Here is a 12,456-nt window from a genome sequence, read left to right as displayed (position 1 = left end):
TAACCGATCTATAAACATCATGAATACGTAGTAGACATCATGAATACGTAGTAGACATCATGAAGTGCAAACTAACCTTCCTTATCGCTTGTAATAAATTCATTTCTTCAATGAATACTCATCAAATACTTTTTAAAGAAGATAAATTAATAATATTAAAATGTTTTGTTATATGGATATACATATAAGTGAAAAATCATTAATATCTATGTACACGCATGCAGAAGAATACGTGGACAATTAAATTTATGTTTATCTATATATGGCTAACGTTTTTTCACATTTTGATGGATTGTAAAATTTATGTTTTACTTGAAGTGGTGGTTTAATAATTGATAAGCTTTTTCACACCTTCATTTTGAACAGAAATAAGAAATAAACTTGACATTAAATAGTCTATATTATGTTTTAGTTCCATAGATGTTTCAGTATATGTTTTGGAAAACAATTCTACAGAATCGGCAAATAATGTACCACAGAACAAAACAATGATAAGTGCAATAGTTGTACGGTCACTGCTAACGACTTCCGATGGATCTCTTATTTTGTCTGGTAAGTCTGTCTTACTTGCATTGCTCTGTTTGTTAGAATATGTGTTTGACTGTGTTTAACATTTTATGCACGTATACGATTTAAAGCTTAGGGACATTATGCATTCTAGTCGTTCCGTTCGTCCTTCCGAATAGGTTTTGGACAAGGTTGTTAACACTGAATGTTGGGAACATAAACTTGGAAGTCAGTGGAGATGTCCAAATATATATACCAAATTAGTTTTAATCCCGCTACCATGGTTAACATAATTTTGAAATGTGAGAGTGCTAAGGATATAATTCTGTGGTACAAAAATAGCTCTATAATTGTAAAATAATAATTTAAATTTGCTGTTTCCTGTTTCCTTCCTGTGACAATATGAAATAAAAAAGTGAAATCGAAGAGAAGAGACACCAATAGCAATGCTGATAATTTATCTAGCACAATTTCATGTGGTAGGAGGTCAAAAGACTTTGTAAGGTGGGGTCTGACATCCATGGCCACGTCGAAATGTACATATTTCAGAAATGATTTTTTTTAAAGTCTTAATTTTAAAATTCTACTGAATTTTGGCTAATAGTTGACTTTGTCAATTATTTATTTTTTGTGGTAATATCTTGGACTACTAAACTGAACAATGTATAAATGATATTTTTTTTACATCATCACACCTTTTAGGTGGTGTTTGGGACCAGTTCAACATAACCGGTATTTCATCCTTTACTGCGACTGTAACATCAACGGCTGGTTCGACAGACGATCAGTGGATAACGTCAACTACAGGAATTGCAGTTTTAAGCATCATTTGTGTATTAATTGTAGTTGGTGTTCTACTAACCGTTTACCTGATAAGGACCTTAAGAAAACCAAAGTAAGGATAAACTTCACCTGTTATATGACTCAAATTTACAGGTTTAAACAAATGTTGCAACTGATTCAGGCTAGTTTTTGTTTACGTACTATCTATGGTAATCTTAATTCGGTTGGACAGCCTGTTTTAATTATTAAATTCAAAAACTTTTGTCTCCGATTTTTCTTGATTAAATGCTTCAAACGCAGCATTATATTTTTTCGGTTGTGAGTCCGTTTGTTAGATCGTTTGTTCATCCGTGCGTCCGTTCGTCCGTCTCTCCCGCTTCAGGTTAAAGTTTTTGGTCAAGGTAGGTTTTTGATAAAGTTGAAGTCCAATCAACTTGAAACTTGGTACACATGTTTCCTATGATATGGTCTTTCTAATTTAAATGCCAAATTAGAATTTTGAACCCACTTTCACTAAACATTGAAAATGATAGTGCGAGTGTGACATTCGTGTACTTTGGACACATTTTTGTTCAGAAAATAATCTTGCAAGGGACTATTTGTTCCCCTTCCAATTTCGCATATTTCTGGTAGAATTTCACGTTTTAGTTTGGAAATGAACTCATTGAAAATTCAGAGAAAATAAGCTTTAAGTTTTACAATGATAAAACTAATGTTATTTGAAAGCACGAGTCGTATTTATTATCCTTTTTTTCTATCTTGGTCTAAAATGGCTTTGTTGAGCCAATGTATTGTTTTAGTATTACATTACAGGATAAAATCAGAAGAAGAAATGAAAAAAGAAAAAAGATTGGAAACGAAGATTGAAGAAAAGGACTTAGAGAAACCTCTAGATGTTAAAAAGCAAACTATGCTAATAGAAATTGGTAAGATAAATACGGGATTTTAAAAATTGTTGTTATATACTACAAAAAAAATAGACAGGTCAGAATGATGAAAGGTATGCTAAATAAAACATAAATTTAACAGGGATCGACAAATACTATCAAATATTGCGTCATAAAAAAACACAATTTATTGAAACAAATGGTGTACAATTCTTTTTTTGTTTGTTTACTTTACTTTGTTCTACAGAGCTCTAACTATTATACATGTACGTGTAAAATTCTATCATAAGCCCATTGGTTTAAACACAAATATTAATTGTTGTAGTGTCAGAATTGCTTCGATGCTATGTTAGAAACATTGCATAGTATATAACACATTTAGTTTATATTTCAGAGGACGATCTCGATGATTTAAAGACTGCACCGTCGACACGACAACCAAGTAGAATAGGTTCAGTCTTCAGTAATAAGAGTAGAAGAACACATATATCAACAGCCCTTCCAAAAGGAACACAAGCTTCGGCAAAACATCTGTTTAGAAATCAAATGTCTGCGGCTAAATCTGACATAAAACTGGAAAATGTCGACAAATTTTATGACGAAATCGACAAAAGCAAGCTTCCACCACCTGTTATAGTGAGGGGACCAATGCCAAAAATAGTTAGTGTATTATGAATTGATATAAATTAACAGACATTTATCTTATATTTTCTATTATTTTCTTTGAATGATAACCCTTATATAAATGTGGTCTCTAGGATACGGTATCGGTATAAAGTTATCCGTGTTAATGGGACCAAATACAAAAGCAAAAGGTTGCAATAAAGTTAAACCTTGTACGTCTGTACATCCGTACGTGCGAAGTTCCAGAAATTAGTTTACGTCTCTAACATAAGTTTTTCAAATCCAAATATAATGAATGTTATACACAATGATGTTTACCACTGAACACAGATCGGGTTCGAATTTGGTGGGCCTTTTTAAACAGAAAATCAATAATTTTACTGTTTATGAACTATCGCTGTTACTGTTTTTGAGTCCTTATGACTCCTGAAAACTCGAGAAAAAAATGTGAGCGGGTGAATCTGTTTCGCACGGATTCATTTTCCTTTATCCAAAGCAGCAATGCTTAATCACAGGTAGCATATGAAGTATCTATTTTTTACAATTGATACAAAATAGCAGGGCTTTCCCTGTTGATCGTTATGGTATATTAGTGTCTTATATCATTATGAATATGGATCACTAGTATTCTCAATCCTCTTGTTTTGTTTATGAAGATCACTGAGTTCGACCTGCCCCTATATATTATACTTGGCATATTTACCATAATTTATATATTTTGTGCTACTAGTGAAGCAGGACACTTAACCTATGGTGACCAATATTCCTTTTTAATCATCGGGTTCTTTTTGCCTAGGTCTTCTTTACCCTTCTTTGATGTAAAATTTGACGTTAAATTTCTTTAATTTTCATTTACGAATATAGCATTTGTATTTATTTATTTATTTTGTATAAGTTACTAGAAAGAGGAGACAAAATACCATGTTTCTCGTTATATAAACATGATTATACTTTATTACACTAAATAAAAATAAAATCGAGAAAGGAAATAGGGAATGTGTCTGTCTTTTAGGATTTCATTTAAGACTGCATAGACAATCTAGGACAACTGAATGTATTTGAGCAAATATATTAGAATAACACAACGAAATGACATAGAACACTTTAAACTTTCATAAAATTTCCCAGCATGTATTAAGTTAAACAATTGTTTGGAATTACTTTTGTTATTTAGCAGATCCATAATATACCAGAGAAAGTTGATCATTCTGTATTTTTTTCAGGATAAAAAGACACATTATAAAGACAATGATTTCTGGAATGATATAGCACTTCCTAATGTCACTGGGTTCAATAACGTTTCAAAAGCAAAGAAAACTGAACATAATACCGTTGGAAGACCAACAGTTACGCGTTTCTATGATGCAGGTAATACATATGTTGTAAAAAATATCACATCGCTCTTTGTCTGCTTCAAAAAGTAAAAACGTAATATCAAGAAGCCTAAGTAACTCTAAGATCAATGTTTTCTTCTGGAAAAGGAATAATTTGTACTTCTACATTGCGACAATGACCATTAGTAAGAATAAAAGTAAATACTATATAATGTCTCGGCAAAACTCAAAAGTGTGTACTCTGGGATTAACGTGGATCTCTGAACATTTTGAAACAATGATTCTTAATTTATACTAATGAAATGAGAGATAAACGCAGGAAATAAAACAGAACAAAAAAGTTTTATATTTTAAATAATTGGAGTTGTCCTTCTTGACGTATTACGCTATAGATTGAAATAAACAATTAATTTCCCCATAGGCGACAATGGTAGCCTTTTTCGAGACACAGACTTTAGGAAGTTGATTTTTTTAACGAAACCTTGCTAGAATCAAAGAAAAGTTATTAGGACAGTATTTTTTGGTCCAAAAAATATAGGTTCGCGTTGCTTTTCTTAGCGTATTTTGTACTTATCTCCCATGCCTATCAATTTTGCCCTTAAAAATACGTGTCTTGTCCTAGCGTTGAAAAGTCATCTCAGTGCCTTTAGGGCTACGGAATAATTTTTATTTTGCCTTTTGTATAAAGCAGAGTGCACGAAGTCTCTAATAATAAAAAATAACGGGCGCACATATCGACCAATCAGGATTCGCCATACTCTTAATTCTGAATACCATGTTATGCTCATAAAATGGCTGCGCCCATAAAATCTAATGGTGTATTGTAACCTATAGATTGAAATAAACAATTAATTTCCCCATAGGCGACAATGATAGCCTTTTTTGAGATACAGACTTTTAATTAGAAAGTTGATTTTTAAAACGAAACCTTGCTAGAATTGCTGAAAAGTTATTCGGACAGTATTTTTTGGTCCAAAAAATATTGGTTGGCGTTGCTTTTCTTAACGTATTTTTACTTATTACTTATTCCCATGCCTATCAATTTTGCACTTCAAAATACGTTTCTCGTCCTAGCGTTGAAAAGACATCTCATTTCCGTTAGGGCTAATGAAAATAATGTGATTGGCCTATGATATAATGCAGAATGCACGAAGTCTCTAATAATAAAAAATAACGGGCGCACATATCAACCCATAAGAATTAACCATACTTTTAATTCTGAATACCATGCTAATAAAATGGCTGCGCCCATACAATCTAATGGTGTATTGTAACCTTATGATAGTTATGATAAAATCGAAAAAAAAACCGATTATTTTTCTACTATAGACTGTTGTTTGTTTCCTATGATTTTGTATAAAACACCGCGCAAATGATGGTGATTATATTGTTTAAAACACATCTTATACTTTGTAGTGGTGGTGTATTTTTTATTGTTATTATTAAACTAGAAAGAAAGCATGTCACTTTTCCGTAATCGTTGTTCTACGTAGAAAAATTCTTTTTTCTATATAAGAATATGCCTGTACCAAGTCAAGAATCTGACATGTGTTATTCATTCGATGTGGTGGAGCTTTTGATTTTGCCATTTGATTAGGTACTTTCCGCTTTGAATTTTCCTCGGAGTTCATTTATTGTGGGAGTCTACTTTAAAAAAATTAACACAATTATTTTTGTGAGAGAAATCATTTTCAAAGAATGCTATAAGAATATGCATATTCTTCTAGAAAAATATCAGTCCAGATAGCTATCATATACCCATTTTAACTTAAATGAACCAGTTATAATGAGACTTTCTTTCTTTTATTTTAATCGGATTTGCTATACTTTATATTAAATGTTATGTTGTTACTTGTTTCAGCTTCTAAACAGATTGTGGAAATCGACTATGCCACAGGTACCAAAAAATACATTAATGACAATTGATTTGTTTCCGATATGTTAAATATGTTACATGTTTGTTATAAATATTTTATTTTTTAATCGTTGACGAATAAAATTATTTTGAACGTATAGTCTTAATGTTTCAGTCACCACGAACAGGTTTTGTAGTGTGTATTTTGCAACCGAGATTTTGATGGGTTTAATTTCCGCATTTTGTAGACTGTTGTTTCGGGTTTTTTTTTTGTCTTTCTTTTTTTGCTATGATATTGTCGGATGTTTTTCCTCTTATGATTCTAAATTTTTCTTTGATAATGTTTGTCTTTTTTCAAGACATGAGCTGTATATTGACAGTAAGGGGTGTACACGTATACCTGGTTCACATAATACCGACCAATGTGTATGCCGTACCAAATCAGTGACCAGGTCCGTGTGAGGTTCGTTGTTGTTTGTCATCGTTTGAGATGCGGATTGAATTCAACTGGCAAAGTTCATAGTATTAACAACTTTTCTAATAAAGCTCAAAAGCATTGGAGGGATAAGGAAGAGCAATATTTAGCGAACTCGGTTAATTCAGTATCATATTGTATAGACAAACAAAATTAGTTTTCTTTTGTTTGAAGAATGCTTCATGGGGTTTATAAGAATCGTCCTATCCATCCGTCCGTTCATCTATGAACATTTAAACAAGACTAATAACGGGCCAGATGCATATCAATAAAAAAAGTTATAAAGGTGGTGCATTATGGAACATGTTTGCTTACATATATGTCAGTGTCATTGTTGACAATTGACAAAAATGAGAGAAAAATTATTGTGGTTTCAGTAATCGCTAATTTTCAAATGATTTTTATTTTATTTATGCAAAACTTATCCGTCGCATTTTTTGCAATAATAAAAACATCGCCAACATTTTTTACCTTCAAGTATTCCCGTTCTTACATGTTGTATGGGATATGGGATATTTTGGAGACGACGGTTTCCATTGGTGATTTTCTTTTAAAAAAAAAGGGGGGGATGATATTACAATATATACACGTTTATTTAAGTAATAGAATGAGTTTGAAGTGAATAAGATTGAATGGGCTTTGCTCATTGTTGAAGGCCGTACGTTGAGCTATAGTTGTTAATATATCTGTTATTTTGGTCATTTGTGGACAGTTGTCTCATTGTCAATCATACCACATCTTCTTTTTTATATTGAATACACGTAGACATCAATTTGCGAATTTGAGAGACCAATAAAATTCTTTTATATAATAGTTACTTGTATTTACTTTCCTTCTATAGATAATACACTTCCTGACTATGGTATAATTTTTGGTTATTATACTTTTAAAAGTCTGCCTTCATAGGTTTAACAACAACGGTATAGGTTAATTATCAGTTATTTCAACTATTTTCCTATTTGAATAACAGTTGCTAGGTAAGAAATGGTGGGAAATGTTTCCTAACCGTTACATAACAAACTAACATTCGACACTATACTATGATGCTGCATGCACAGCAAACTAATGTAACGATATAAAGAAAATTTGAATGTATTGGTAATAATATGTCATGCAAATTTGGGATAAGAACAATCTAAATTTAGCATTTTTTGTTAAGTGAAATCAATAACCTACTTATCTCAAACAGAGTCATTGCAACAAAACATCGTTTCTTTTTAGACGATATTTGACTGCGTATTTATACATCTTAAACAGTTCAATTAACGCATCCTTAGAACGTGTCTTACTGTTCATACATTGGTTACGGAGAGAACTCTGGAGGCCAAATTTGTATACCCATGTCAACATAAGACGTGTAATCAAAAAATGATTTAAATATTAATGATAAAGAAACTCATCTTGAACAATTATAGTTTTGAAATTCTACAACTGAAAACTTCTTGAAGTCAGTTATAATAATTAATAAATATTATATTCACCATTACATTAGCTCTATCAGTTGCGAAAATTGAGAACATTTTGTTAATTTAAACAGATTAAGATATACATTTTGTCACATTCATCTACTTAGCTTTGCTCTCGTTAAAACAATATTCGATTTCAAAATGAAATTAACGCTTAAGTGTCAAGTGTTTATCACCTCTAAAAAATCTTAAGATACATAGATATTCTTTAGTTAAGATCATATCGTTTTGACACTTTCGTGTACAATTGTTTTAAACAATTGTCGATCTTAAACCTATATAAATAGTTGTAAACAATGCTTACAAAAAGGTAAACATGTTAAAAAAATTGATGGCCAATTTGGTGTATCATATTTTGGCGGGAAAATTATCAAGATTCTCTGAGACTGAAAAATAAAACTTTAAATAGTAATTACAAAGTCGAAATCTGGTTTTTTGGGTTACTCTATTACTGAGATAGAAGAACAGTGTATTAAATGTTCTGTTCGAAAACAGATCATTGCTCAGATTACAAATAAATCGTGTATATAACATTTAATAAATAAAACCCCAAAACTAAAATTATCAATCAAAAATCGTAAGTAAATCTACAAACACTGTTAACTTAAAATATATACAAGCTACTGAAAAGAGATGTACGTTACATGTCAATGAGCCGCCAACCCTGCGACACAAAAAAACAAGATATATAGAAGTCAAAACGTGTCTTCTTCAAGTATAAACTAGTGTCTACACAATAGATCAAGATCTAAATTGCTTAAGAAACGTTATGAAAGAAATGAATTTAAACGAAGACTGACTATTTGTTACAAATTCCCTATACGACAAAAAAACCTGACAGAAAGTATAACGAGATTCCTGACTTAAAAGAGAGGCGAAAGATACCCGACGGACATTCAAACTCATCAGTCGAAAATAAAATGACAACGGTATGGCTAAAAAGAAAAGGATCAACAAACAAACAATTTTACACAAAACACAACACAGAAAACTGTGCAACCCGAACCCCACCAAAACTGGGGGTAATCTCAGGTGCCCCGAAAGGGCAGACAAGCCTGTGGCGTGATTGTATTCGATTATTTATAATCTCTTCATGGAACAACCTATATGTATATATATACATAAGTAAACGTAAAAATTATGTACCGAAAAAAATAATTTACCTCTTCATATGTCATTCAAATAACCTTTTCTCCAAAATACCAACAAACAATAGTTTCAAAGAATCCTAGCAGTTGCCGAAAGCACGCTTGAAGTATTTCGTTGGCTATCTTCTTGACGAATTATATTCTAGAATTGGTTGCTGTACTTCAGTATAAAATTGAGAATGGAAATGGGGAATGTGTCAAAGAGACAACAACCCGACCATAGAGAAGACACCAACAGGTCTTCAATGCAGCGAGAAATTCCCGCACCTGGAGGCGTCCTTCAGCTGGCCCCTAAACAAATATATATACTAGTGCAGTGATAATGAACGCCATACTAAACTCCAAATTGTACACAAGAAACTAAAATTACAAATAATACAAGACTAACAAAGGCCAGAGGCTCCTGACTTGGGACAGGCGTATAACAATACGCACATTATAATTCAGTTCAAGAGAAGTCCGAGTCTGATGTCAGAAGATGTAACCAAAGAAAATAAACAAAATGACAATAATTCATAAATAACTTTAGACTACTAGCAGTTAACTGACATGCCAGCTCCAGACTTCAATTAAACTGATTGAAAGATTATGTCTTCATCATATAAATATCAGGTTCAATCCTTCCCGTGAGGGATTGAGTATCATATCATCATAACATATATGAGAAGAACATAACCCGTGTCATGCCAACAACTGGTTTTTAAATAAATGTGTTTAGTTCCGATGCAAAGACCCTATAAGTGAATTATAAATATTAACGACAAAATATGCAATCTTTAATGACCTGACAACAGTATCGTAACTATATCCCTTCTTAATAAGTCTATTTAAAGGTTTTGTTAGCTTCTGAGGTGAATACTGACATTTGTGTGCTTTATAAAGAATATTTCCATAAAATATTGGATTTGAAATACCTGAACGTATAAGAAGTCTGCATGTTGAGCTATATTTACGAATGATGTCTTTATATACCGATGATAAAATTTAGTAAATGTTTTGACTAGTTTGTGATATCGAAAACCCTGGTGTAATAATTTTTCAGTAATACATAAATTTCTCTCGTTAAAATCTAAAACATTGTTACATACACGAGCGAATCGTACAAGTTGAGATATATAAACACCGTAAGATGGTGACCAGGGAACGTCATCATCTAAAAATGGATAATGAACGATAGGAAATGAGAAATCATCTCTTTTATCATGAATTTTAGTATTAAGCTTTCCGTTAATGATATAGATATCAAGATCGAGGAAAGGGCAGTGGTCATTGTTAGTATTAGCTTTATTTAAAGTAAGTTCAACAGGATAAGTTCCTTTAGTATACATACTAAAGTCGTCATTATTGAGAGCCAAAATGTCATCCAAATATCTAAAAGTATTATTAAATTTGTGTATCAGATGTTGTTTCGATGGGTCTTTGCTGATTTTTGTTATAAATTGTAACTAATAGCAATTCAAAAACAGGTCCGCAATAAGTGGTGCACAGTTAGTCCCCATTGGAATTCCGATAACCTGACGATATACGGAATCTCAAAAGCGAACAAAAATGTTATCTAGTAAAAATTCAAGGGCAGATATAGTATCAAAGCATGTCCAATTGACATAGTTTTTTTGTTTATTGCTACTAAAAAATTACATTAAAGAGATTGAACATATATGTATGTATAGCATACAGCTACATTTTGTACAACATTCATGGTACAGAAAAACATGGACCAATTCTCAGAGTTAATTTGTACAGAACATCAATGCAGAAAAATCAAAAGATCCATATAAGGATTTTTTCAATCAAAACTGATGCTGGCCTTTGTAATGGTTTTTGCCTGATACAATCAAATATAGTTTATTATTAAACGCAATTGCTTCTTCGAAATTCATAATTTTCCATAATCAGCAAAATATACTCTCAGACAATAACAAAGTGAAGATCTATATATGTCCACCTATATATATATAAAACGGAAGATGAGGTATGATTTCCACTGAAACTATTCACCAGAGACCAAATGATGTTGATGTTAGCAACTATAGGTCACAAAAACTGTGTTAAATGATCTTCCATGAAAAAGCAGCATTCCGCAGAATGCAGAATACTTTTGATGCAATCAATAATCTAAATAATAACTATCAATAGATACATGTATAAGAAGATGTGGTATGAGTGCCAATTAGACAACTCTCCATATTCAGTCTTGATTGTCTTCTGGTATATTACTTTCCAATACAAGTGCATTGAAAACAATGAAAATGTTGATTGGCACTTTGTTAAGGTAATTATTGCTTTCGGTGTATCTCGGAAGTTATCATAGAGATATGGTTCTTCTAAAAGCTTACTGAGGTTACTTGCACTATCAGTTAAGTTATCGTGCAGTCAAGTATTTTCTATTTCTTTTTTTATTTTCAATGTTTCTGGCATAGTTCCCCTGTGAAACAGTATACCTATAATAAATAATAGGTGTGTTTGACATTTGTAGTCATGTATTGGTCAGTGTTTGCTATAACTTTCGGTACATAGTTCCTGCGCGCATCAGTATATCTCCTTTTCAAAGGCAAAATCAAATGCTAACAAGCACCATGTGATAAGATTTATAGTGTACTCTTTAACTCTAGATACGCTCAGATACTTTAGATTGTTTTCATCCGTTCAGAATGCCGTTCAGTATGCTTTCACTTGTGTGAACCAACTAGTGACAACTAAATAAAATTTGATATATGAAATACAATGATCTTATTTTTATTTGTCTTGTGCTTTGGTTTTGTGTGAGAAATGTTTGGACAATTCAAATTTGTTGTTTTTTCTTTAGTGATAGAAGTATTTGAAAATTATGATAAAGTGTGCATTTAAATCCTATTCATAACATTTATTTGGTTGTTTAAATATTGGGAACATTTTTTTGGATACCTACATGATTATGTATAACTGACTACATGCGAATGCAAAGCTTTTTTTAAGATTTCTATGAGGAATTTCGAGTTTTAAACTCTTCCCCTTCTTCTTTAGTCTCACTGATAGCTCCTGTACAGACGGACTACCGCTTTTAAATCAATGTTTGTGAATACGAATCAAGGAGGTGCGACGTACAATGCATAAATGATACAATCTAATTAAAAACCGATCTCTCATCGCTCCTGTTTCTGATATGTCGCGACATATCAGAAACAGGAGCGATGAGAGATCGGTTTTTAATTAGATTGTAAATGAGAGAGCATATAAAAAAGAAGATGTGGTATGATTGACAATGAGACAACTATCCACAAAAGACCAAAATGACACAGGCATTAACAACTATATGCCACCGTACGGCCTTCAATAATGAGCAAAGCCCATACCACATAGTCAGCTATAAAATGCCCCGATAAGACAATGTAAAACAA

The 12,456-nt window shown here is 32.0% G+C and overlaps 1 protein-coding gene across 1 annotated transcript in view; it reads left to right on the top strand.

Annotated features, from left to right (window-relative positions):
* The window catches only part of LOC139482596 (protocadherin Fat 4-like), a 40,655-nt gene extending 34,510 nt beyond the window's left edge, over nucleotides 1–6,145 (top strand). Inside the window, exons 23-28 of the mRNA XM_071266511.1 lie at nucleotides 413–552; nucleotides 1,210–1,402; nucleotides 2,104–2,216; nucleotides 2,572–2,837; nucleotides 4,025–4,169; nucleotides 5,997–6,145. Coding sequence (XP_071122612.1) covers nucleotides 413–552; nucleotides 1,210–1,402; nucleotides 2,104–2,216; nucleotides 2,572–2,837; nucleotides 4,025–4,169; nucleotides 5,997–6,061 — 922 coding nt within the window. The 3' untranslated portion in view covers nucleotides 6,062–6,145. The remainder of the gene's footprint in view (nucleotides 1–412; nucleotides 553–1,209; nucleotides 1,403–2,103; nucleotides 2,217–2,571; nucleotides 2,838–4,024; nucleotides 4,170–5,996) is intronic.
* Nucleotides 6,146–12,456: the final 6,311 nt, after the last annotated feature.

Source organism: Mytilus edulis, chromosome 1, assembly GCF_963676685.1.
Source record: "Mytilus edulis chromosome 1, xbMytEdul2.2, whole genome shotgun sequence".
In the NCBI taxonomy this organism is placed as follows: domain Eukaryota; kingdom Metazoa; phylum Mollusca; class Bivalvia; order Mytilida; family Mytilidae; genus Mytilus; species Mytilus edulis.
The sequence above is the reverse complement of the archived record's forward strand: the minus strand, read 5'-3'. Positions and strand labels throughout refer to the sequence as shown.